General features: G+C 35.9%; 5 protein-coding genes, 2 long non-coding RNA genes and 1 pseudogene across 10 annotated transcripts; 3 read left to right on the top strand and 5 right to left on the bottom strand.

Moving 5' to 3' along the window:
* Positions 1-8: 8 nt before the first annotated feature.
* On the bottom strand, positions 9-1654 carry LOC104750966 (uncharacterized; annotated as a pseudogene).
* A 335-nt stretch (positions 1655-1989) lies between these two features.
* LOC147925792 (uncharacterized) lies at positions 1990-3386 on the top strand. Its single transcript, XM_087493330.1, has one exon. The coding sequence runs from the start codon at positions 2204-2206 to the stop codon at positions 3329-3331; it is 1128 nt and encodes a 375-aa protein (XP_087349456.1). The 5' UTR covers positions 1990-2203; the 3' UTR covers positions 3332-3386.
* Positions 3387-5139: 1753 nt separating this feature from the next.
* Positions 5140-7532, bottom strand: LOC104753772 (protein DETOXIFICATION 14-like). Of its 2 annotated transcripts, none has more exons than XR_015585321.1 (7): positions 7076-7528; positions 6450-6994; positions 6273-6370; positions 6138-6194; positions 5804-6042; positions 5523-5728; positions 5140-5403 (listed from the first exon to the last, which is right to left on the bottom strand). XR_015585321.1 is itself a non-coding variant. In XM_087493328.1 (7 exons), exons 1-7 carry the CDS (start codon positions 7316-7318, stop codon positions 5326-5328), a joined length of 1455 nt encoding a protein of 484 aa, XP_087349454.1. In that variant the 5' UTR covers positions 7319-7532; the 3' UTR covers positions 5140-5325. The 2 variants fall into 2 exon arrangements, 1 of the variants encoding a protein (XP_087349454.1); XM_087493328.1 differs by having other exon boundaries at positions 6273-6359; positions 7076-7532.
* A 207-nt stretch (positions 7533-7739) lies between these two features.
* On the bottom strand, positions 7740-10419 carry LOC104750960 (protein DETOXIFICATION 14-like). Of its 2 annotated transcripts, XM_010472817.3 has the most exons (7): positions 9723-10419; positions 8992-9536; positions 8823-8909; positions 8664-8720; positions 8338-8576; positions 8039-8244; positions 7740-7957 (listed from the first exon to the last, which is right to left on the bottom strand). In XM_010472817.3, exons 1-7 carry the CDS (start codon positions 9969-9971, stop codon positions 7901-7903), a joined length of 1440 nt encoding a protein of 479 aa, XP_010471119.1. In that variant the 5' UTR covers positions 9972-10419; the 3' UTR covers positions 7740-7900. The 2 variants fall into 2 exon arrangements, with proteins under 2 accessions (XP_010471119.1, XP_087349455.1); XM_087493329.1 differs by lacking the exons at positions 8664-8720; positions 8823-8909 and having other exon boundaries at positions 9723-10361.
* LOC104750961 (protein DETOXIFICATION 14-like) lies at positions 10371-13094 on the bottom strand. Its single transcript, XM_010472820.3, has 7 exons — positions 12495-13094; positions 11855-12399; positions 11662-11748; positions 11514-11570; positions 11181-11419; positions 10885-11090; positions 10371-10694 (listed from the first exon to the last, which is right to left on the bottom strand). Exons 1-7 carry the CDS (start codon positions 12738-12740, stop codon positions 10626-10628), a joined length of 1449 nt encoding a protein of 482 aa, XP_010471122.1. The 5' UTR covers positions 12741-13094; the 3' UTR covers positions 10371-10625.
* Positions 13095-13326: 232 nt separating this feature from the next.
* On the top strand, positions 13327-14210 carry LOC147925791 (uncharacterized). The gene is made up of 3 exons (XR_015585320.1): positions 13327-13414; positions 13596-13654; positions 13839-14210. It is a non-coding gene; the product is annotated as an uncharacterized LOC147925791 (long non-coding RNA).
* Positions 14211-14793: 583 nt separating this feature from the next.
* LOC104750962 (protein DETOXIFICATION 14) lies at positions 14794-18283 on the bottom strand. Of its 2 annotated transcripts, none has more exons than XM_087493327.1 (7): positions 18038-18283; positions 17400-17944; positions 17203-17289; positions 17055-17111; positions 16730-16968; positions 16415-16648; positions 14794-14870 (listed from the first exon to the last, which is right to left on the bottom strand). In XM_087493327.1, the coding sequence occupies exons 1-7, from the start codon at positions 18281-18283 to the stop codon at positions 14809-14811; spliced, it is 1470 nt and encodes a 489-aa protein (XP_087349453.1). In that variant the 3' UTR covers positions 14794-14808. The 2 variants fall into 2 exon arrangements, with proteins under 2 accessions (XP_087349453.1, XP_010471123.1); XM_010472821.3 differs by lacking the exon at positions 14794-14870 and adding an exon at positions 16049-16327 and having other exon boundaries at positions 16443-16648.
* LOC147925790 (uncharacterized) lies at positions 14869-18396 on the top strand. The gene is made up of 2 exons (XR_015585319.1): positions 14869-15126; positions 16456-18396. It is a non-coding gene; the product is annotated as an uncharacterized LOC147925790 (long non-coding RNA).
* Positions 18397-23920: the final 5524 nt, after the last annotated feature.

Below are 23920 nucleotides of genomic sequence, written 5' to 3'. Positions count from 1 at the left end.
CAGAAATGTTTTGTTATTGCAATATCAAATAGGATTTAGTATTTACCTTCACAATATTTAGTATCTGCTATAGTTTAACTTCCTATAACTGCAAATTAAACACTAAATACAAGTACCTGAAACACTAAAATTAAAGAAGCAAGAACCTTAAATCCAAACTTTTTTGTAAGTGTTAAAGAGTAACATTTTGCAATTTGCAAACTACTTGATCAGCTTTAGTTCTTGTGTCTAGTTCAGTTTTCATATGTTCAATCAACATATGTAGCCTTCTGCAAGTTCCCAATAAAGCTTCTGATGAAGAATTCTTAAAATCCTTAACAGCAGCCTCAATCTCATCAATATTTTCCTTTATTCTTTCCACTGTTTGTTTCATGAGAACCAAACTCTTGCGGTGGGTAAACGCAAGCTCCAAGCTCGTCAATCTGTACACTGGTTCCTTGACACAACTTCAGTAGTTTCTCAAGAGAGACCACAAACTCACCATTATCCTTTGGATTCTCCAGCTTGATCATGCCTGTGATAGCACGGATAACTCTTTTATTACCAAAAGTGTCTCAGACACGATATCAGCTACCATTTTAGCAACTTCAAATTCTTCAGGAGACAAGTCATCGCCTAAATCATCTTCATCTTCATCTGAGTTTGGAGTTTGGCTTTCAGCATTTGCGTAAGCTCATCAGGCTCGGGTGAAGAACAAGCTGGCTTCAGTTCTTTCATTTCCCTAAGAACATCTTTCATGGTAATAGCGACCAGTGTCATCGCCCTTCCAATCGCTTTGATGTTTGTTGCAGGCACCTTCTTCAGATTTGAGCATGCTTCCCACACTGCTCCTGCAAGCTGCGGAATCGACGGCTTCCTACCTTTCTCATATGTTCCTTCTGTTTCCAAAACAACAGAACCACCATAGTATTGAGTAATCTTAATCAATATAAGAACAAGAACATGGAGGCTTCTTACCGTATAGAGAGACAGAACCCTGCAAAAATCTGAAGCTGGAATCGACAATTTGTTTCATAGAGGCTTGTATTGATGAAGAAAGTGTAGTCCCATCACCAGCCATGCTTCCATGACAATGCAGCAAAAATCCTTGAAGAGCGTTAAAGTATGACTCGATAGCCTCCTTCAGTGCTTCAGCTTGTGGAGGTTGTTCTCCAGTCCATAGCATTCCCACTATTACAAATTTACAATTATATAACCCAAACAATTGAAGAAAAACAAAAAAAGTAGGTTACGAAAAGACAACAACTGGCAAAAGGAAACCTATGGTGGCTTGTTTTGAAAGGTGATCAGAAATCTCAAGGACATCGTTCGAGCTTAATTTTTCTTGTGTAAGAGACGTAACTTGCTCGAACATCTGCAGAAGAAAATCACTAAATACGCTCTAAATCGGAGTAAAAATTTCCATCACAAAACACGAAACCAAAGAAAAAAAAAACCTGAAGAGTATCTTTGATGGTGTTGTGATAACCAACAAGGATTTGATTCAATTCGTCTCTCTTTGGTTTCGCCATCTCCGAATTTCTTCGCCTCTAGTCGTACTCGTACGTAAGTCCCTAACTTCAAAGTTCTCGTTTAATCTATGTTAGGGATTTTTTCACTCTTCAACAACACTTTCGTATTCCTACAATTCGCTAACGATTTTTTGTACCATTGCTTGTCGGCAAAACTAGGGTTATTTGATTTGATTTCTAAAACAACAACACACCCACAAAGCTTTGATTTGGTAATCCTAAACTAATAAAATCATAATCATCATTTGCTACTACTACTTGACATCAAACCTTCCAAAATGTTTCTGATCTTTTATACCCACAATGTTCTCACATTGGTGAGTTATGAGTATGACTTATGAGTTAAGTTACCGATGCTTAGACCCGTGACTTCTTCTCTCCCAGACACGTTCTTCGAGATGTCTAAAAGAAGGAAAACTTTCAAATCGGGATGAACTTCACCAACCAATACATCCCAATAACAGAAAATTCCTTTGTTTCCGATGGACAAAGAGATGTTACTTCTTATCTTCCAACATACCTGTTGTGTTTTTATGTTCCCCCTGTCACTCAAACCCACCTTTACTCTCTATCAGCACCCTACGAAGTAACCAGTTTTCGGCAAGATTGTCTACCCCAGACCCCTTTACACCTTTCACCACCAACTCAAACATAAGTCAAACTCTTCCTCTGCTATTCTCACTTCGCTCAAGATGAAGCATATTACCTCTAATGGAGCTGGATCTGTGTCCAGGAACAGTCCCTCTGCTGAGGAGGATGAACCAGTTCGCTTACCAGCCTTGGACAATGCTGCTCTGACCAGAAGATTTAGGCTCACGTTGATTGGGCGCGTTTTCCACACTGGAGGCAGAAGCATGGAAACTTTTCTGGCGTTTATGCCAAGCTTAGGAATCTGGGATGTAGATGGCCGAGTTCGTGGCTTTGACCTAGGCAATGGTCGATTCCACTTTAACTTCGAATCTGAAGAAGACCTGCAGAAAGTCCTAAGGAAAAGGCCTTGTCACTTCAACAAATGGACTTTCTCGCTAGAACGATGGGAACTCAATTTCCAGGAAAATCTCCTGTGCTTTGTTAACTTTTGGGTTAAGATACAAGATCTTCCCCTTCGATGTTGGGTGGATGAAGCTTTCAGAGGTATAGGGGCTTCTCTTGGCCATGTCTCCGAGGTTGATACCACGAATGCTAGAGTTTTGGTGGCTGTAAACGTTACTAAACCATTAAAGTTTACTAAGCGAGTGGTGACGGACGATGGAGAAGAAGTAACGGTCTCACTTGTTTATGAGAAACTGTTTCAGTATTGCTTTACTTGCCACTTAATCTCCCATGAAGAGAGAGATTGTCCCCAACTGTCAGACCACCAAAGACAACTTAATAAGGAACGAAGAGCAGCTGAGTTGCCCGGTAGATTGGACACTCGAAGAGCTCCGGTTGATAGGAGTGATAGGACCCACCGGGAGGAGGTGCGAAACAGTGATGGTCGCCGCCGGAACCATCACGCCTCAGAGATCTCTGCAGGACCAGCCAATGATTACCGCACAAGATCTCAACTAGAGGCACGAGACACTCCATCTGACTCACCTCAGGTGCAAAGGAACCTGTACCAGTCCAGAGAAATCCCTCCTTCGGAGATGAACCGCAACACGGTGTGGCATCGTGTCGGAGAGACTAACACGACATACCACCCCCGAAGCAGGGAATCCTCCCTGTTGTCATCGTCATTGAGGAAAAGAAATCCTGATAAAATCAGTGGCGCAAGCAATTCCGACATATGTCATATCGTGTTTTCTCTTACCAAAAGCCATTTGCTCAAAATTAAATAGTGTTATTGCCAATTTCTGGTGGAGCAACAAAGCTGAGAGTAAAGGATTACACTGGCTTTCTTGGGAACAGATGTGTAATGATATATCGGAAGGCGGGCTAGGCTTCCGGACACGAGAAGAGTTCAATCTTGCCCTGTTGGCAAAGCATCTTTGGAGGCTGTTGCGATACCCATATTCTCTTCTTAGTCGAGTCCTCAAAGGGAGATACTACCGCTACTGCAATCCATTGGAGACACAAGTATCAAACAGACCATCCTATGGATGGAGGAGCATGTTGGCGGCAAAGCAAGTCTTATCGTATGGCATCCGGAAGACCATCAGTTCAGGATTCAACACGTTCGTTTGGACTGAACCATGGATCCCAGATTCACCGGCCCGATCACCACTAGGGCTATAGCATGCGAGAGATCCTATGATGTGTGTTGACACACTGATTGATTTTAACATTAAACAATGGAAAGTGGAGCGTCTTCGGGAACTCTTCCCTCCGAAATTACCCTTATCATGGGGATCAAACTGAGTTTACAAGCCTCGCGAGACGGGTATTCCTGGACCTTGACAAAGTCAGGAAATTATACGGTTAAGTCTGGATATGAAGCCGTGAGAGCTATCTCTCGCCCTGCTTGTGACCTCCCTGTTCAGAGCCCTAGCGTTACAACACTCAAGGCGCAAGCATGGAAGTTAAAAACATCACGAAAGCTGAAGCACTTCGTGTGGCAATGTGTGACTGGATGCGTGGCCGTTTGCCAACGCTTACATCATCAACATATTGGTAGAGACAAGGGTTGCCCTAGATGTGGAGGAGAGGAGGAAACTATCAACTACATGCTATTTGAATGTCCTCCAGCACGCCAGGTGTGGGCATTATCAACTATACCCTCCCATCCTTTGGTGTTCCCTTCACCTTCCCTATATAGTAACCTTGATTTTCTATATGGGAGAGATAGAGACGTCGGTAACCTCGTTGAACACTTGAGGCCATTTCCTTGGATGATGTGGTACATGTGGAAGGCAAGAAATAAGAAAGTGTTTGAAAATATCTCTGAGCCCCTGCAAGACACGTTGGAAAAAGCTATCAAAGAAGAAGAGGTTTGGAGAAGAGCCAATACGAAAGACCTGGTGTGTGGGATAGATGAAGCCAGGATATCCCCGACTCCCCTCCCACAGGACACCGTTATTTGCTATATTGACGGATCTTGGCACACAGACATGGATAGGAGCGGTCACGGCTGGATAGCGTCCATTGGGGATAGGATATTGAATATGGGGTTAAAAAGATCGCGGAAAAGTCTTTCTCCTCTACACGCAGAGCTCGACACCCTCATTTGGGCTATGGAATGCTTACTGACCTTGGGCTTGGATAGAGCACTCTTTGCGATAGATTGTGCAGACTTACTAACAATGACATCCAATGTAGAAGATTGGCCGAATTTTTCATCAGAATTGAGGAATTTTATTCACTTTAGAGATTGTTTAGCTAGTTTTAGCTTAAGACATATTCCTAGGGAAGATAACATCCGTGCTGACAAACTTGCGAAATGTGCAAGAGTACGAGGTTTCTGTTTTTCCCATGTAAGCACATCGGTCCCTTCTTGGCTCTCTAACGCAGAGAGTCTCTTCCGATAACTTAATATATGGGGTTGTTCGACAAAAAAAAGGTGTATGACTTATGAGTTAATTATGACATAGAAGAGGTAGAGATCAAGACTGTTACATACCATTGCTTGTCGGCAAAAGTAGGTTTATTTGATTATATTGATTTCTAATCTTATATATTAGTCAGATTTTTATGAGCAATTGTTAGATTATTTGTTTTCGATATGATAAATGATTATTAACTTTTTATAAGTAGTGTGGACATCAAAGACAGTAGAGGCCGAAACTCACAATCAATTCTTCATCATCACTATAACAACAACACCAGTACACCACATATATCGAACTAATTAAAGCTCAACATTTAATGGCGACGACATGATTGTCAGTCTATTGATTTAGCTGATCTCCTCATGTTCTTCACTATCTTTCTCATTAAACTCGCCACCCATCACTCTCAGCCTCGCTTTTCCCGCCTGCTCATACCATTCATATAGACATCAGTTTCACTTTCTGAAAATGTACTAATCAATTTTTTTTTTCCTCAAAATCAAACATACTAAATAAAGAACATCATTACTTTCACTTTACTAACCTGTTGTTTCCAATTGGTGAGGATGACGATAAGACCGAGCAAAACCGCTTGTACAAAGGACCCAACTGTGATCCCAATCCAGAGTCCTCTTCCTCCCATTTTAAACCTAAACGCTAATAGAATAGCAGTTGGTATACCACAGAGATAGTATGCTGCTAGATTTACATAAGCCCCTATATCTTGTCTCCCTGATCCTCTAGCTACACCTACAATTCCAAACACATTGTTAATCCTGTAATTAGTCTCTTAATGATTTTAACATTATAGAAGGAGACTCTAACCCGAAAGAACTGCGTGAAGGGCATCGAATATGACCGATAAAGCTAGCAGTGGAGCCATTGATCTTACGTAATCCACAACTTCATTTTCAGAGCTGAATAGGTAACCAAATACGTTTCTTGCACCAAATACTATTACACCCACCATTATTGATTCTACACCTGTAATGACCATTACTGTATAAACCGCCATTCGAGCTTGTTTCGCTTTTCCAGCCCCTAACTCGTTTGCAACTCTTGTACTGCAACCAACAAAAGTCAGAGAGAAGGGTTTTATGTTTTTGATATATAACTCCCCTTTCTAAAAATGGAAGAAAGACGGGAAATGAGCAAGAACCTTGCTGCTGCGCCAAGACTCTCTGGTATTTGGTACAAGGAGGACTGAGTTGACAGACTGTTAAACAAAGAAGAAAGTTAAGCAACTGATCAGTCCATTCCAAACTTAATTATTTAGAAGATGAAAGGGACATACCAGACTGAGAGAACAGAGGCTTCTAGCTTAGGATTTGGTAAAATCCCAGAGAGTAAGAGAAGAAATTCGAATGACCACCACTCGAGGCTAATATAACACTAAAGAGATTAAAGACAAGTCTAATGTCAACAACTCTGTGACTAAACACAGAGAGGAGGTAAGAGGAGTTTATATTACCAAATCATAGATGCAGATGGGATTCCAAACCGGAAAAACTCTCCCATTCCTTTAAACACACTCATGGAGATGGGAGCACGAGTCTTGCTACAGCTGGAAGAAAACGTCATGTATAATCCAAGAACAGTCACGTTAAACCAGTAAGAGACGCCAATCGCAATAGCTGCACCGAGGCTCCCAAGACCAAACTTAAAGACCAAACTCCAGCAGAGAACAACATGGACACAAAGAGCAGATATTGAACTCATAATCAAAGGCAAAATCAGACTCTGCGCTTGGTAAAACCGAACAAGTGACTGCAAAGTAGCATAACCAAAGAGCGCAGGTATGAGCCAAGTTGCAAACTTTCCAGCTTGTTGAGCCACCACAGGATCTTGTCCAATAAGAGAAAGTATATCACCCATGTAACTCCAAAGAACTGACAAAGGAATACACACAAGATACAAAGAGAAGATCCCTGTGTAAGTATGAACTCCAAGTTTTTCGAATTGTTTAGCTCCATAAGCTTGACCACATAAAGTCTCCAACGCACTAGCCAATCCAAACTGTATATATGGTCACATAATTGATCACAACTCAGAATCTTAAGCTTATCAAAAGAAACAGATCAAGAAAGAGGGACATACGACGAGACTAAAACCGGTGACGCTACAGAAAGAAAAGGCAATGGCGGTGCTTGAGAGATAAAGCTCACCGAGATGACCAACCATCATAATCGATATCACCTGAAGAACATACGTAGAAGAGTTCACCGCAACCATGGGACCAGCGATGTAACCAAGCCTCTTCATCTCCTTCAAAAACCCATCTTTCCTGTTTACTTCTTCTCCATCGCTCATCACAAGCAAGCCCTGCTCCACCGAATCCATTCTCTCTGCTTCTTCTTCTTCTTCTTCTTCCCCTGAGATCACGAGAATCTTTAACCTATTCTCCCAACAATCAATCTTATATACTTGTTCTACTAGTAATATTTTATGACTTGTCTTCTGTGTGTCGTATCTTGATTCTATACCTCTCTCGTTCAGCCGCCATAAATTCTATCTGAATCGAAATAATGGCTCAATGTTGAAAAATTCAATGGTCGTAATTTTGCTTTTAAGTTTATATATATATATTTTTTTTTTTTTGCTATAGCAACTTTATGGTTCAACTGTCAATTAAACACTAAATACACAGAAACACTAAAAATAAAGAAGCATCACATTAATATTCTTTAGTTTTTATTAAAATATTTTTCTAACGGGTAACGGGATTATTATTTTCCCTCCACTTTCCCATAAATCATCATAGTTGTACGCTTGTAATAATATTATGCATTAATTTTATTTTTGTTTTGTTTCATAAAACAACAACACCAACAAACTCATACTGATTACAAGCTTTAAATGAAGAAATTGATTTGGCTTATCATGTTCTTCACTTATTTATTTTATTTTTAATAATGTACTTCTTCACTTATTTTCATCTTCAAACTCCTCAGCCATCAGTCTTTCTCTTGCATTTTTCGCCTGCCCATATGATTCATGCATTATCAATAGACATCACTTTCATTTTTTACAAATTCACTAAATCATTTTCACTTAACTAACCTCTTGCTCCCAGTTGGTAAACATAACGATAAGACCGAGCAAAAAAGCTTGAACAAAGGACCCAACTGTGATCCCAATCCAGAGTCCTCTTCCTCTCATTTTAAACCCAAAGGCTAATATGATAGCAGTTGGTGTGCCACAGAGATAGTATGCTGCTAGGTTTACATAAGCCCCTTTATCTTGCCTCCCTGCTCCTCTAGCCACACCTGTTATATATGTTTCATTTCCACTAATAACACATCAATTATAAACGTTAACTTCATTCATGATTTTAACATTATAGGAGGAGAGAATCTAACCCGAAAGAACCGTGTGGAGGGCATCAAATATTACTAATAAAGAAACCAGCGGGGCCATTGATCTTACGTAATCCACAACTTCGGTTTCTGAGCTGAATAAGTAACCAAATACATTTCTTGAACCAAAGACTATTGCACTCACCAGTATTGATTCTACACCTGCTATAACCATCACTGTGTAAACCGCCATCCGAGCTTGTTTCGGATTTCCAGCTCCTAACTCGTTTGCAACTCTTGTACTACAACAACCACCACAAGAGAGATAAAGGTTTTAGGTTTTAGATAGATAACTCTCATTTTGCATAACCGAAAAGAAAAAAAAGAACCTTGCTGCTGCGCCGAGACTCTCTGGTATATGGTATGCAAAGGATATTGTCGATAGACTTTAAAGAAGGAAGAGAGCAACTGAGTTGTACGATACTATTACCTTCCAAAACCCAAGTCTTTAAAAGATAGAAAAGAAAAAGAAAAAAGAAAAAAAATACCACACTGAGAGAACAGAGGTTTCTAGCGTTGAATTTGGTAAAATCCCAGAGAGCAGGACCAAAAATTCGAATGACCACCACTCGAGGCTAGTTCAACACCAAAGTTAAATGTCAAGAACACTGACGAAACCAAACCAACCAAAAGAGGAATAAAGAAAAGTTTCTATACCAAATCATCGACGCAGATGGGATTCCAAGCCAGAAAAACTCTTTCATTCCTTTGAACACACTCATGGAGATAGTTGCACGGCTCTTGCTACAGCTGGAAGAAAACTTCATGTATAATCCAAGTACAACCACGTTTACCCAGTAAGAAACCCCAATCGCTATAGCTGCACCGCGGATCCCAAGCCCAAACTTAAAGACCAAACTCCAGCAGAGGGAAACGTGGACACAGACAGCAGAGAGTGAGCTTATAATCAACGGAAAAATCAGACTCTGCGCTTGCAAAAACTGTACAAGCGGCTGTAAAGTGGCGTAAGCAAAGAGGGCAGGTATGAGCCAAGTTGCAAATTTCCCAGCTTCTTGAGCAACCAGAGGATCTTGTCCAATGAGAGAGAGTATAGCACCCATGTAACTCCATAGCACAGACAAAGGAATACACACAAGATACAAAGAGAGAATCGTTGTGTAAGTATGTACTCCAAGTTTCTCATACTGTTTAGCTCCATAAGCTTGGCCACATAAAGTCTCCATTGCACTAGCCAATCCAAACTGTAAAATGATAATCACAATCACAATTCAGAATCATAAGCTAATCCCATAATCAAGAATTCAAGATTCAAGAAAGAGAACAGAGAGGATCTGTGTAAGTTTGGAAGTTGCAGTCAGTTGGTCATTTGGTGGCTGCAACTTCCAAACGAAGAAGAACAATGACCATAAAGAGAGAGAAAGACTTACGACAAGGCTGAAACCGGTGGCGCTGCAGAAAGAAACAGCAATGGCGGTGCTAGAAAGGAAAAGCTCACCGTCACCGAGATGACCAATCATCACTATAGATATCACTTGAAGAAAATCCATAGACAAGTTTACTGCAACCATCGGACCAGCAATGTAACCAAGCCTCTTCATCTCCCGGAAATAACCATCTTTCTTCTTGACTTCTTCCTCGTCGCTCTTTGCAAGCAGACCCTTCTCTGCAGAATCCATTCCTCTTCCTTCTTGTTTTTGTTTCTTCACTGGAGAGATCTTGAGCTTTCTTTAGGGATTTTTTAACCTGATCTTCTATGAATCTTCCCTATCTATACCATCATTTATGTTTACACCTTCTAGGCTTGTACGAACCTCTTCTCTTATTCAACCACCATAAATTTTCTCTGGAGCTATATGGTCCATGATAGCAAATAAGGAAAGTGGCATTTGAGAACAAAATCATGCTTGGCTTGAAACTATCTATTGAAATTACTTGAACTAGAAAATGTATTGACATCTAAACTTCCTTAGTAATTGATTTCAGTGTTGATTGTATATGAATGTGGTTGTTTCTTCCTCTTCAAAGGCATTAGATAAACAAATTCTTCTTGTTTATCTTTGAAACCCATTTTTGAATTTCTTTAGCATCAAAAGATTTGTTTGTTTGCTCTTTTAGTTAATCATCAGTCCACTCTTATTGTTTCCTCACTCCTATACATTTATTTGCTCTTTTTTAGCTCCATAACTTGGAGCAAATCGTAAAGGGCTCGACCGCTAGAGGCCAAAACTAATGTGAACATTCAATTCCTCATTACTATACTTGAAAACAACAACACAAATAAACACACACGACATTTAATGGAGAAGATGGTGATTGAACTTTTGATTAGTTTAGCTGATCACTTCATTATCTTTCTCTTCAAACTCATCACCCATAACTCTTTCTCTAGCCTTTCTCGCCTGCACACAAATATCATTAATTCATACATATATCAAAAAACACATCACTTTCACTTTTACTTCCAGAACCTACTATTTGAACCATAGGATCAACATGTGTATACGACATCACTCTCGCTTTTACTTTCCAAACCTACTAATGAATTAAACATGAGAACAACATGTGTACAAAGGACATTACTTTACTAACCTGTTGTTTCCAGTTGGTGAGGATTACGATAAGACCGAGCAAAACAGCTTGCACAAAGGACCCAACAGTGATCCCAATCCAGAGTCCTCTTCCTCCCATTTTAAACCTAAAAGCTAATAAAACAGCAGTTGGTATGCCGCAGAGATAGTATGCTGCTAGGTTTACATAAGCCCCTATATCTTGCCTCCCTGATCCTCTAGCCACACCTGCAGTGTCAATCCCCTTAGTTAAAACATTGTTGATCCTTAAAACTAGTTTCTTAATGAATTTTTAACATTATAGAAGGAGACTCTAACCCGAAAGAACTGCGTGAAGGGCATCAAATATGACAGATAAAGCAACCAGCGGAGCCATTGATCTTACATAATCCACAACTTCGATTTCAGAGCTGAATAGGTAACCAAATACGTTTCTTGCTGCAAAAACTATTGCACTCACCATAATTGATTCTACACCTGTTATAACCATCACTGTATAAACCGCCATTCGAGCTTGTTTTGGGTTTCCAGCTCCTAACTCGTTTGCAACTCTTGTACTGCAACACCAACAACAACAGAGAGAAGGGTTTTAGGTTTCAAAGATAGATATCTCCAATTTTGCAAAATTGGGAAATTGAGAAAAGAGAGAACCTTGCTGCTGCGCCTAGACTCTCTGGTATTTGGTACAAGGAGGAGATTGTTGATAGACTATTAAAGAAAAGACAAAACAACTGAGTTGTATGTATATATGTTAACAATCCATTCCAAAACAAAGTCATTAGGATATACAAAAACATACCACACTGAGAGAATAGAGGTTTCTAGCTTCGGATTTGGTAATATCCCAGAAAGCATGACTAAAAACTCGAATGACCACCATTCCAGGCTAGTTCAACACCAAAAGAAAACAAAGATTCTCAAGTCAAGACTCAACTGTCAAGAACTCTGTAACCAAACCAACAAAAAGAGGCATGAAGAGAAGTTTATATTACCAAATCATAGAGGCAGATGGGATTCCAAACCGAAAAAATTCTCCCATTCCTTCAAACAAACTCATGGAGATGGGAGCACGGCTCTTGCTACAGCTGGAAGAAAACGTCATGTATAATCCAAGAACAGTCACGTTTAACCAGTAAGAAACACCAATCGCAATAGCTGCACCGAGGCTCCCAAGCCCAAACTTAAAGACCAAACTCCAGCAAAGGACAACGTGGACACAGACAGCAGAAATTGAACTCATAATCAACGGCAAAATCAGACTCTGCGCTTGGAAAAACCTAACAAGCGGCTGCAAAGTAGCATAACCAAAGAGCGCAGGTATGAGCCAAGTTGCAAACTTTCCTGCTTCTTGAGCAACCATAGGGTCTTGTCCAATGGCAAAGAGTATATCACCCATGTAACTCCAAAGAAGAGACAAAGGAATACACACAAGAAACAATGAGACAATCCCTGTGTAAGTATGAACTCCAAGCTTCTCAAATTGTTTAGCTCCATTAGCTTGACCACATAAAGTCTCCAATGCACTAGCCAATCCAAACTGTATAGTTTACCACCACAAAAATCACAAATCAGAATCATATAACCAAATTTATCAAACGAAACAGATCAAGAAAGAGTGAGAGAGAGACATACGACGAGGCTGAAACCAGTGACGCTGCAGAAAGAAATGGCAATGGCGGTGCTGGAGAGATAAAGCTCACCGAGATGACCAACCATCATTGTCGATATCACAAGAAGAACGTACATAGACGAGTTGATCGCAATCATCGGACCAGCAATGTAACCAAGCCTCTGCATCTCCCGCAAAAACCCATCTTTCTTGTTTACTTCTTCTCCATGGCTCCTCACCACGAGCAAGCCCTTCTCCACTGAATCCATTCCTCTTCCTTCTTCCTTCTTCGCTGAGATCTTGAGATTTGATTCAGAAACACCGAACCAATCCCTATATATTCTATTTTATATGTTTATATTTTTTTTGTTTTGCTTTCTGGAATTTAGCGGCGTGTCGTATCATGTTTCTACACCTTCCGATAAAACCGATACATGCGTCGTCCTCTCTCAGTCAGCCGCCATAAATGTTTTCCCTGGATCTATATGGCACATGACTTATAGTTATAGCAAATTAAGAAAAGGTTGGAAATTACCAAAGTATACAAATATGAAAATCTTTACGCTCTTTAGTTTGAAAAAAATAAATTGAAATGTAGTTTTTTATTTGAATAAAAAGTATATGGTTGTTTCTTTCTGTACAAGGCATTAAATCAAAAGTTAAATCAATTGAAAAATTTGTTCCGTTTATATCATGTGAAGTTGTCAACCAACCTCATTGTCACTGACTTGCTCTATATTTTTCATTTTTTTTTTTCATTTTGGAATTTTAAATTTAGTGTCGTGTCGTATGAAAATTCTACTCCTGCAGAAATAATATATAATTTAGCATCTTAAATTGTGAATGGTTGTCCAGTACACTCCAGACCAGACTAAAGTCGAACCAGTACACTTCAATCTAAAACTCTTTTGAATCAACCATTTATCTCATCTCAAATTCATAAGTAAGTTTTATTTTCTCACCTCATTTTCTTTTTAGTTTAGTTTATAGTAGATATTTGAGAATTTATTAGTTAATTTTTTAAGGATGATGAGCTAGTTTATTAGTATAGATATGATGTTTTTAGTTAACTTTTAGTTTGATCTTATATTTATTAACTAACTTAATATTGTTTGTGATTATAGATATGTCATCACAAGGTCGTAATATGAATGCAAACATGGATCCTCCTATACGTAAACGGGTAACTTTTAATATACACCTAACTTTATTTGCAATTGAATTTATTTAGCATTACACATATCTTTCTTTATCTTATTTCAATAATTATATTATTATTGAAATAATATAATAATATAATGGTCTTCCGCCACTGAATAAAGAAAAGTTATTTAATAGATCTCATACATCTTTACGTTCTATTATAGAACAAACATTTGGAGTATGGAAGAAGAAGTGGAGGATTCTTAGGGATGATCCTAGATATGGTTTGGAAGTGCAAAAGAGAGTAATTATCGTCACGATGGGACTCCACAACTTTATTAGAGTTTCGAATTTTTCGGATACAGATTTCTTTGAAGATTCTTCAAAAGTGCATACAGAAAACGAGCAAAATTACTCAAATGAACAAGATGAGGTCGAGAGAGAAGATAGACCATATATGGCAAACATACGAGACAATATTGCTGATATGTTATGGGATAATCAAAATAATAAATTTTGATTTGTAATTTTTAAAAACATTTTGTAATAGTTATTAGTTAATTATGATTAAAAATATTATTAAATTGTTTTTAATCTTTTTGTACGCATCACTCCATACCATAGTCCGATTTTTACCATTCATAATGGTATAATGTTATGCATACTATTTTATGGTGTTGTGCATACCACTGTTTACTTACAGTTCATTCAAGTCCATACTAAAATGTTATTAAACACTATATAGTATGGAATGTAGGGAGCAACCATTCAAAACCTTATTAGAGCAAAGAGCATCAACTGATCACAGCTTTTGCTGTAGTTTCACATTAGACAATCCCAAATGATAATTCGTTGATACAATAAACAAAAAGATGGAAACTAATTAACTAAATTTGCTTAACGTTAACTTTACGGAACCTACAAAACAAGTACTACGAGATAAAAATATTATCTTGGGGATTCGGTTAATATAGAATAATTAACCTAGTGAAATCCATAATTTTACTTCTCTAACAAAAAAAGTAGGCGGAGGTACGTATCTTAAAACTTGTGTGTGGACAGTAGAGGCCAAAACACGTGCCCACGTACATACATGTGCACATTCATTTCCTTTTAGGTCATATAACAACCACACGAGAAGTCGAATTAATGACAACACAATATATAATGGCGACATGATTGGGGTTTCTTGATTTAGCTCATCTCTTCATGTTCTTTGTTATCTTCATCTTCAAACCCCTCACACATCAGTCTTTCTCCACTGCCCATATCATTAGACATCACTTTAACTTTATCAAATCCACTAACCATTTTTTTTCACAAATATAACCCTAAAAACAAGAAATCAAAAGGACATCACTCTTACCTTACTAATCTGTTTTTTACCTTAATTATAGAAGGAGAATCTAACCCGAGAGATCTGCGCGAACGGCATCAATTATGACCGGTAAAGCAACCAGCGGAGCCATTGGTCTTACATAATCTACAACTTCGGTTCAGAGAGCTGAATAGGTAACCAAATACGTTTCTTGCGCCAAAAAATATTGCACTCACTATTATTGATTCTACACTTGTTATAACCTGAGAGATAAAGCTTATTTTCATTCAACAGACTCAAAAAAAAAAATTTAGTCCTGCAGAAAAAAAACGTTTATTTTCCTTCAACAGAGTCAAAATTTTCATTGTTTCTAGTAGCATATTAGAAGAAAGAGCAGCCACTGATCACAGCTTTTGCTGTAATTTTTACATTAGACAATCCCATTCCCAGAGATGGAAACTAAATTTGCTTAATGTTGTGAACTAGTACACAAATACAATAGGTAGTGCCGTAGTGGCGATGGAGTATACATAATTAATTACTCGTAATATTTTATTCGATTATGTTCATTGGTTAGAGTGTCACACATCTGTAACAGAGCTGTCCATACGTCACTAAATTTTTACTTGCCTACAAGTTCACATCAAGTTTAAGATATAGAGAGTGAATGGATCGACTGGATACTTGCCTGTTTGCGGTTCCACGGGCTGTCAGCGGTGGGCTGGTCCAGCTCGGGTATTTTTTTTTGACTGAATTATTGAATTTATTCAGTGAAAAAAAAAATTAGAATGGATGCAACCTTTGTCTACTCCGGGTTTCAAAACGTTAGAATTAGGTAATTTTGAGATTTGGTTAAGGTAGAATAGTAAATCACAATTGAGTATTAGACTCCAACCCAAATCATATATGTTCAATTTGGTTCGATTAGTAGTTTTATTTTACTTTTGTAATAAATAAAATAAAAAGGTACCGAGCCTACCCACAAACTCTCTGGACTAGCAAAGACCAGATGGTTTGTGCTTTGTGGACATAGCGGAGGTACATATATCACGCATCTGCTACATACCATTCTGACAATTGTAAGGTTTTATGAATTCAAATTTTGTACTAGTCACATTTCTTATGAGCAATCCTTATAATTTTTTAAAACTTTGAATCATATCATAATTTCTTCCTTATTTATTATAAGGGAGAATGCCAAAATCATGTATGTGGACAAAAGAATACCACAACTAGTGTACACACGTACATGCACGTACACATTCATTGACGTCTCTTGATTTAGCTGATTAACATTTAATGGCGACGTGATTGACGTCTCTTCATTTAGCTGATTTCTTTATGTTCTTCAGCTTCAAACCCCTCAACCATCAGCCTTTCTCTCACCTTTCTCGTCTGCCATATCATTCATTCATAAAACATCAAATAGCCATATATATCACTTTCACTTTCACAAATCCACTAATCGATTTGTCTCCCAACTAACCACTCTCACTTTCACTTTACTAACCTGTTGTTTCCAGTTGGTGAAGATGACGACAAGACCGAGCAACACAGCTTGTACGAAGGACCCAACTGTGATCCCAATCCAGAGTCCTCTTCCTCCCATTTTAAACCTAAAAGCTAATAAAACAGCAGTTGGTACGCCGCAGAGATAGTATGCTACTAGGTTTACATAAGCCCCTATATCTTGCCTCCCCGATCCTCTAGCCACACCTGTTACGTTTCCATTCCACTATTTAGTAATCCTTAAGTTAGTCTCTTAATGATTTTGAAACTAAAGAAGGAGAATCTAACCCGCAAGAACCGCGTGAAGGGCATCGAAAATGACCGTTAAAGCAACCAGTAGAGCCATTGATTTTACATAATCCACAACTTCGGCTTCAGCGCTGAATAGGTAACCAAATACGTTTCTTGCACCAAAAAATGTTGCGCTCGCCATTAGTGATTCTACACATGTAATGACCATCACTGTGTACACAGCTATTCGAGCTTGTTTCGGGTTTCCAGCTCCTAATTCGTTTGCTACTCTTGTACTGCAACAACAACAACAACAACAGAGAAAGATTTTAGATATATAAACCTCCCATTTTGCAAATCTTGTACTGCAACAACAAAGAACCTTGCTGCTGCTCCGAGACTCTCTGCTATTTGGTAGAGGATGATGGTTGTTGATAGACTGTTAAACAAAAAAGAAAGCAACTGAGTTGTATGTAATAATAGTCCATTCCAAAACTCTAGTCTTTAAGAGACATATAAAAGGAACATACCAGACAGAGAGAACAGAGGCTTCTAGCTTCGGATTTGGTAAGATTCCAGAGAGTAAGACTAGGACTTCGAATGACCACAACTCGAGGCTAATTTACAACCAAACAGAAATTTATTGAAATTTCAACAACTCGATTTGGTCAAATGCCAACAATTCTGTGACTAAACCAAAAGAAGCATGAAGAAAAATTTATCTTACCAAGTCATAGATGCAGATGGGATTCCAAACCGGAAAAACTCACCCATTCCTTTAAACAAACTCATGGAGATGGGTGCACGGCTCTTGCTACAGCTGGAAGAAAACGTCATGTACAATCCAAGCACAGTCACGTTTAACCAGTAAGCAACACCGACCGCTATAGCTGCACCGAGGCTCCCAAGCCCAAACTTAAAGACCAAACTCCAGCAGAGGGAAACGTGGACACAGACAGCAGAGATTGAGCTTATAATCATAGGCAAAATCAGACTCTGTGCTTGGAAAAACCGAATAAGCGGCTGCAAAGTAGCGTAACCAAAGAGCGCGGGTATGAGCCAAATTGCGAACTTTCCAGCTTCTTGAGAAACGAGAGGATCTTGTCCAGTAAAAGAGAGTATATCATCCATGTAACTCCATAGCACAGACAAAGGGATACACACAAGATACAGAGAGAAGATCCCTGTGTAAGTGTGGACTCCAAGCTTCTCGAATTGTTTAGCTCCATGAGCTTGACCGCTTAAAGTCTCCAATGCACTAGCCATTCCAAACTGTGTTGGTTACATACAACAATCACAATTTGCTAATTCTTGAAGCTTAAAGGAGAAAGAGAGAGAGAGAGATGAATCAAGAGAGAGACATACGATGACGCTGAAACCTGTGACGTTACAGAAAGAAATGGCAATGGCTGTGCTTGAGAGATAAAGCTCACCGAGATGACCAACCATCATCATCGATATAGCAAGAAGAACGTACATAGACGAGTTGATAGCAATCATCGGACCAGCGATGTAACCGATCCTCTTCATCTCCAGTAAAAACACATCTTTCTTGTTCACTTCTTCATCTCTGTGGCTCGCCACGAGCAAACCCTCCTCCGCCGAATCCATTTCTTTCTGATTCTTCTCTCTTCGGAGATCTCGAGATCTTTAAGCCTCTCTTCTCTGAAAAAAGAATCCTATACATTTATACTAATAAATATTTAACGTTTATTTATGTGGAATTTTACCTGCTTAGTTGCGTATACATGTCTAGCCATAATAAATGTTGAATCTCCTAAAATCTACAGCTGTCTTGAGATATAAAAATTTAAAAATCCTCAATTAGTCAAACGGTTTGTAAATAAACTAAAATTAACGAGTATTTCGTATACATTATTTTAATTTTTAATATAATCTAATTGTTATTTTAAATTAAAATTTTATAAATACTAATTAAAAAACAGAACCATATCAACTAGAATATTGAATATGCATGGCAAGAGTATTTACACAAGTTTTCGTGAGTTTACACACAACAGAGACTCTAGAACTTTTTTTTTTTTTTTTTTTAATAATATCTAGAGATTTGGTGAGAGATACCAACACAGAGTGTATCTCACAGTTATATTATCGTCATCAAGGCATTAAATAACGGGAAATTAATTAGTTGAAACTACTAGTAAATGCATGAAATCTCAAAATAATTGGATAAATACATTTTCAAAACATAGAGGTGAACCCAAAAAATTTTCATAGTTTAATTATATATTCTTCTTTTAAAAAAAAAAATTCCTGCAAGTAATGACATATATAATCTTAGTTTTTGTTTGGTATTATTGCATTTCTCACTGAACTGTGACTTTCTGTGTCTAATTCATATCTAATATGTCCCATCTAGGGTATTATACTATTATGTCCCGGTATACACATGTTACAGCTTTTTTGGGATTTTCCAAGTATTCCTTTAATTTACAAAAAGGCACCACTGATGTGTGTACAGTAATATTTATTTACGTACGTAATCATATTACACATGTGATTTCTTTTCTTTTAGAAATCTTGGTGATGAAAGTGTATGACACATTGGGTTATTTTTGGAGTTTTCGGATCGATAAAACAAGAGAATGTGAGATTTTTTCTTTTTCTTTTGGCTTTTTGTTTTTGTTTTTAATACTGAATCCAATGTTTTTTCTATATATGATCTTTTGATTCGTCAAAGGAATACGCACTGAAAAATGAAACCTTAATTTAAGGGATAAATGATAATTGAACATTATCCAAATATTGTGTTGCGTCACACTTTAGATTACGTGAATTTCATAAAATTTCCTTTTAAATTACATATGATGTTTTATATGTGAAATTTTAAAGTAAAAAAGTTTAGACTGTTGAAATAAACACTTTATTCTTGGTAAATGAATAATGATTTTGCATTGGATTGACCATAATATTCTTCTTTTTAAACGGCCAATTCTATAATACTTTATATGAATTACCATAATTAAGATTCATCAACAAATTATGGTAATTCATATAAAGATTCATCTAAGGTGGTATTTTGTGAAAAAAATAAGATTCATCAAAGGTGGTATTTTGTAAAAAAAATCATGTTTTATATATATATATATATATATGAGACAAGGTTTTTTTTAACTTTGCCTATGGATGCGACATTTGGCATTCTATTTTTGCGACACATGTACTTTATATTAATTTGAAGTTGATCCTTTAAATTTATTTACTTAAGAAAAGTATTCATTTCTTTTATCTTCCTCTATAAAATCTTTAATTATTTTGGTTTGTATTAATTAATATTATTTCATAGCAAGAATCTTTATAGTTTATTCTGGTATAACAAAACAAAAAAATCAATTTTACAAGAATATATTTATTCTAATTTAATTTATACGATTTGTAAATTCCTCAATAATTTTCCTTTAAATTTTTTTACTCTTCCTCTACCAAATCTTTAATTATTTCTGGTTTTTAATTTAGTATTATTTCATAGCAAAAATCTCTATAGTTTACTTTTGCTAAAGAAAAAGTAATATATTTTACAAGAATATATTTCTTCTATTTTGTTATTACGATTTATAATTTTTTCACTTATTTTTTATCACAACCGTAACTTTATTACTTAACTATTTTAATCGGTTTCACATGTCAATATTTACTATATATTAAACTATAATAAAGTAGAGTTGTGAGAAATTGTCATTTGGCACCATTCTATTTTTTTAACATGTATCATTTTTTTCAATTTTAATGAAATAAAAATACACATTATTGCTAATCTAAAACTAAATTGTCTACACACATTTTTTTAATTTGGGGCATTTTATTTGTTCAGTTTCTTTAGATTACATATACTTCTCTCAATCAATTACCTTTATGACATTATGGATGGACGTTTTATTTTGTTCAAACTGTTCATGTTATGCATATGACCGAATTAATTACAATAAATATGCTTTATAATTGTACATGTATTTATTGCCATGAATGTGATTATTAATGTTTAGTGTATTATATAAGATCCAATGCTCACATGACTAATAATGAAGAAAACGATCACCGCACTATATGTCTTTCTTTTCCCATCATTTCCCATGGTATATCTTTTTTTTCTTATGAAGTTTTTATAAAAAAACATTATGTCTTGCAGTATGATGATTAACAGATTAATTTCTCTATGACTATTTGAAGAAATCGTTTACAAAGCCATGTCAATATTTTTTTTTTGGTATGAGAGTTTTGTCAATATTTATCAGCTTCTTTCAAAGAATTATGTTTTATGATAGTCATGATTTAAATTTTTGGCATTGTTTTGTAATGTGATTTTTTTAACTTTCAAACTATAGTTGAAAGTCTTAAGTGATGAAGATGAGCCTAATGCTTGACTCCTAAAACAATTATCTTTGGCTTTGAACATTCACTCATAATATTATAGTTGTAAGTCCCTTAGATTTTTCCTCTTAAGTACTTTGATCTTCAACTACAATATATTTCTAAGTTTATGTTTTGTAAATTTTTTTGTTTTTTGTTATTAAAATTTCTTATCCCCATTATAAAAAATATTTTACTTTGCATATTGATAAAAAAATTGAGCCTAATTTTACCGTGTAATGCATATATACATGGTCAAAAGATCATGTACTTCTTTCTGTCTCTTTGAAAGCACTTCCCAAACTTTACAACATCCTTTCGCGTTACACAGAAAACATTACAGAGACTTATTGTAAAATATTTAGTTTATATATATATATATATATATATATTGTAACCTCAATACTTTCATCATAGACATATGTCAATCGTTAAAATTGGTATAAATTAACAAGTAGATTACCTGTACAAAAACAAAACTACTTTTATATCGTATTGATATTGTTTGAGTTACCAATCATACCTCATGTCTATTTTTCTGTAACCCTTACTCCATCCGTCATTATGCCGAAAAAAGCTTACACCATTTCCAATGATTATCTATATTTTTATTGTTTGAATTTTATATTTTACTTTTAGGATATAATTTTAAAGAGATATGGTTTAGTATTTAGAGTATAAGATTAAAAGCATGATGCTATTTTGGTATTTTTAGAATTTTAGAAATGATTTTCTAAATTTAAATCCAAAATTTATTTTTATGCAATTTGTGAAATTATTCTTCTTTTAACAGACTTCATAATTATAAACTTATAAATGTATATATTTAAATTCTTTTCAAGGCATATATAAATAATATCATGTACATTTTATATATAATTTAATGAAAATTTTATTTTACATACAAAATATTTGTTTTATAACCCACACATCGCGTGGGTAACTTTCTAGTATATATATATAACTATATGTTAGATCATCATCACTTGATATTATCAATATTTTGCAGTACAATTATATCAATGTGGGGTTAATATTCCTCATAGTGGAAAATACATAATTCAAGGACAAATTATGAGATGAGGGGTAAAGATAGAGGAAATAAAAGTAGAGTAACAAACCGAATTATTGTTTTTTTCTTCTTTTTTAAAACAAGTTTTCAAATTAATATTTTTACTAGCTAAAAATATATACAATTAAAACACCAGATTAAAGACATCATTAGATTGTTATTAAAAGGCTTAAAGCCCAATGAACTTGAATGCTACTGTGTCTAAAAATCAAAGTCTCTTACATTATTACATGGATAATGTAAACGCCCCTTAATACATTTGAATTTGTATATATGAGTGAATATATAGTACATGAAATGATGAAGGTCCCCTTCGCAAACGTGGTTTGTCCCAAAGTATTATAACGAGTTTATGTCCCCCAAAGACTTTCTTTACCTCAAATTATAGCTTCTTCTTTTCATTTTTTCTGCATCTCCTCCAGTTTCTTACAAGTCAATGTTCTTAATTATAATAACTAAATACTATTAAAAAAAACTAAGAAGAACCGTGAAATAAATAATTCCATTCTTTTTCCCATTGTTAGGTAATATTATATGAAACAGTTCATGTCGTAATTGATATGTTGTACAGTAACGTGCTGCTTCTAAAAATGTAATAAGAAGTTGAGGCATGCCAATCTATGTATGTAATGTACGTATATGAAAATAAGATGTAAATAAGGTGATGTCACGTCGTCGATGCATCGTAAATCAATAATAGTACTACATTAATGTTGGCTTGTGTTATGTTTCTTAGTTTGTGACCTTTGTTGCATATATGATATATCAAATATGTATGGGCTTAATTGATTAACTTGATATGTGTTCTTCAAATGGCTTATAGTTTTTTTTTTTTTTGTTTTTTTCTCGTTGTAGGTAGGATACCACCACACAAAGTATATTGGCTTGCCGCTTCATTTTATTAGAACTTTTATCGTTATCATGTTTTCTTCTTCTAAAATGTTTAACCCATGCAGAAAATACTTTTTTAGTAGTGGGAGATATGGTACAAGTCTTTTTTTTATTTTGGTCAGTCTTTTCACAATTGCGAATATTATGTTGATGCATAATTTTCCAATATATGTGATTTCCCTTGCCTTGTCTTGCCACTTTTATTCAATACATGAAACCATTATAAATCTTTTTTTTTTTAAACAACAAACATTATAAATCTTATCACAGATAATTTTTAATCAATAACGTAAATTTCTAATTTAACACCAAAAATTGAATAACTTCTTGACTTAAATTTTTTAAAATTTTTGTGTTTGGTTTTTTAAAAAAACTTTTTTTTCAATTCTAATTATTGTAATTCTTGAAATTAATTGTTGTTCCATTAAATACATAATAGCTTTATTAGTATAATGAAACACTTGGCATTGCTCGTTATTAAATATTGGTTTAATTTGGTTATCTAGCTAGTGTAATTAGTCTAACTATAAAAGACTAATTAGACGGTTAAATCGGGTTAAGCTTTTTGTAACAAACTTTTCTTGATTGAATGAGAATCACATATCTCTCTTCTTCTTCATGCTTCATCTCTCCTATCACTATGTTCTGCTTAATCGGAATTTATTATGGTATCAGAGCACAATAACTGAGTTTCGATTGCTTTCGCATCTAGCGACGGAGATGAGTTTTCCGATTTGTACTTGTTTTCGATTTATTCGACAATTGTTCGCCGTTGTGTGCGATTTTATCATCGAAATCTTCTACATCTTTCTGATTCTTTTAATTCTCTTTTGATTGACCTTTGTGAGTACGAATCTTGCTTTTAATTCTTCTTTTCGTCTCACGTTTCTTTGAAATTACTTGTTCTTGCTTTGAGA

This window comes from Camelina sativa, chromosome 16 (genome assembly GCF_030686135.1).
Source record: "Camelina sativa cultivar CO46 ecotype springtype chromosome 16, ASM3068613v1".
Taxonomy (NCBI): domain Eukaryota; kingdom Viridiplantae; phylum Streptophyta; class Magnoliopsida; order Brassicales; family Brassicaceae; genus Camelina; species Camelina sativa.
This window is presented reverse-complemented; position numbering and strand designations above follow the sequence as displayed.

What these genes read in the sequence shown, in the direction of transcription:
- LOC147925792 (XM_087493330.1), top strand. Translation starts at nt 2,204, where the DNA reads ATGAAGCATATTACCTCTAATGGAGCTGGATCTGTGTCCAGGAACAGT.
- LOC104753772 (XM_087493328.1), bottom strand. Translation starts at nt 7,318, where the DNA reads ATGGATTCGGTGGAGCAGGGCTTGCTTGTGATGAGCGATGGAGAAGAA. An exon ending in GCCTCTGTTCTCTCAGTCTG is followed by an intron (nt 6,195 to 6,272) that starts GTATGTCCCTTT and finishes TTTGTTTAACAG; the next exon opens with TCTGTCAACTCAGTCCTCCT. An exon ending in AGTCTTGGCGCAGCAGCAAG is followed by an intron (nt 6,043 to 6,137) that starts GTTCTTGCTCAT and finishes TGTTGGTTGCAG; the next exon opens with TACAAGAGTTGCAAACGAGT.
- LOC104750960 (XM_010472817.3), bottom strand. Translation starts at nt 9,971, where the DNA reads ATGGATTCTGCAGAGAAGGGTCTGCTTGCAAAGAGCGACGAGGAAGAA. An exon ending in ACCTCTGTTCTCTCAGTGTG is followed by an intron (nt 8,721 to 8,822) that starts GTATTTTTTTTC and finishes CCTTCTTTAAAG; the next exon opens with TCTATCGACAATATCCTTTG. An exon ending in TTACCAACTGGGAGCAAGAG is followed by an intron (nt 7,958 to 8,038) that starts GTTAGTTAAGTG and finishes TCATATGGGCAG; the next exon opens with GCGAAAAATGCAAGAGAAAG.
- LOC104750961 (XM_010472820.3), bottom strand. Translation starts at nt 12,740, where the DNA reads ATGGATTCAGTGGAGAAGGGCTTGCTCGTGGTGAGGAGCCATGGAGAA. An exon ending in CCATCTGCCTCTATGATTTG is followed by an intron (nt 11,749 to 11,854) that starts GTAATATAAACT and finishes GTGTTGAACTAG; the next exon opens with CCTGGAATGGTGGTCATTCG. An exon ending in CCTTCACGCAGTTCTTTCGG is followed by an intron (nt 11,091 to 11,180) that starts GTTAGAGTCTCC and finishes TTGACACTGCAG; the next exon opens with GTGTGGCTAGAGGATCAGGG.
- LOC104750962 (XM_087493327.1), bottom strand. Translation starts at nt 18,283, where the DNA reads ATGGATTCGGCGGAGGAGGGTTTGCTCGTGGCGAGCCACAGAGATGAA. An exon ending in GCCTCTGTTCTCTCTGTCTG is followed by an intron (nt 17,112 to 17,202) that starts GTATGTTCCTTT and finishes TTTGTTTAACAG; the next exon opens with TCTATCAACAACCATCATCC. An exon ending in AGTGAAAGTGAGAGTGGTTA is followed by an intron (nt 14,871 to 16,414) that starts GTTGGGAGACAA and finishes TGGGCAGTGGAG; the next exon opens with AAAGACTGATGTGTGAGGGG.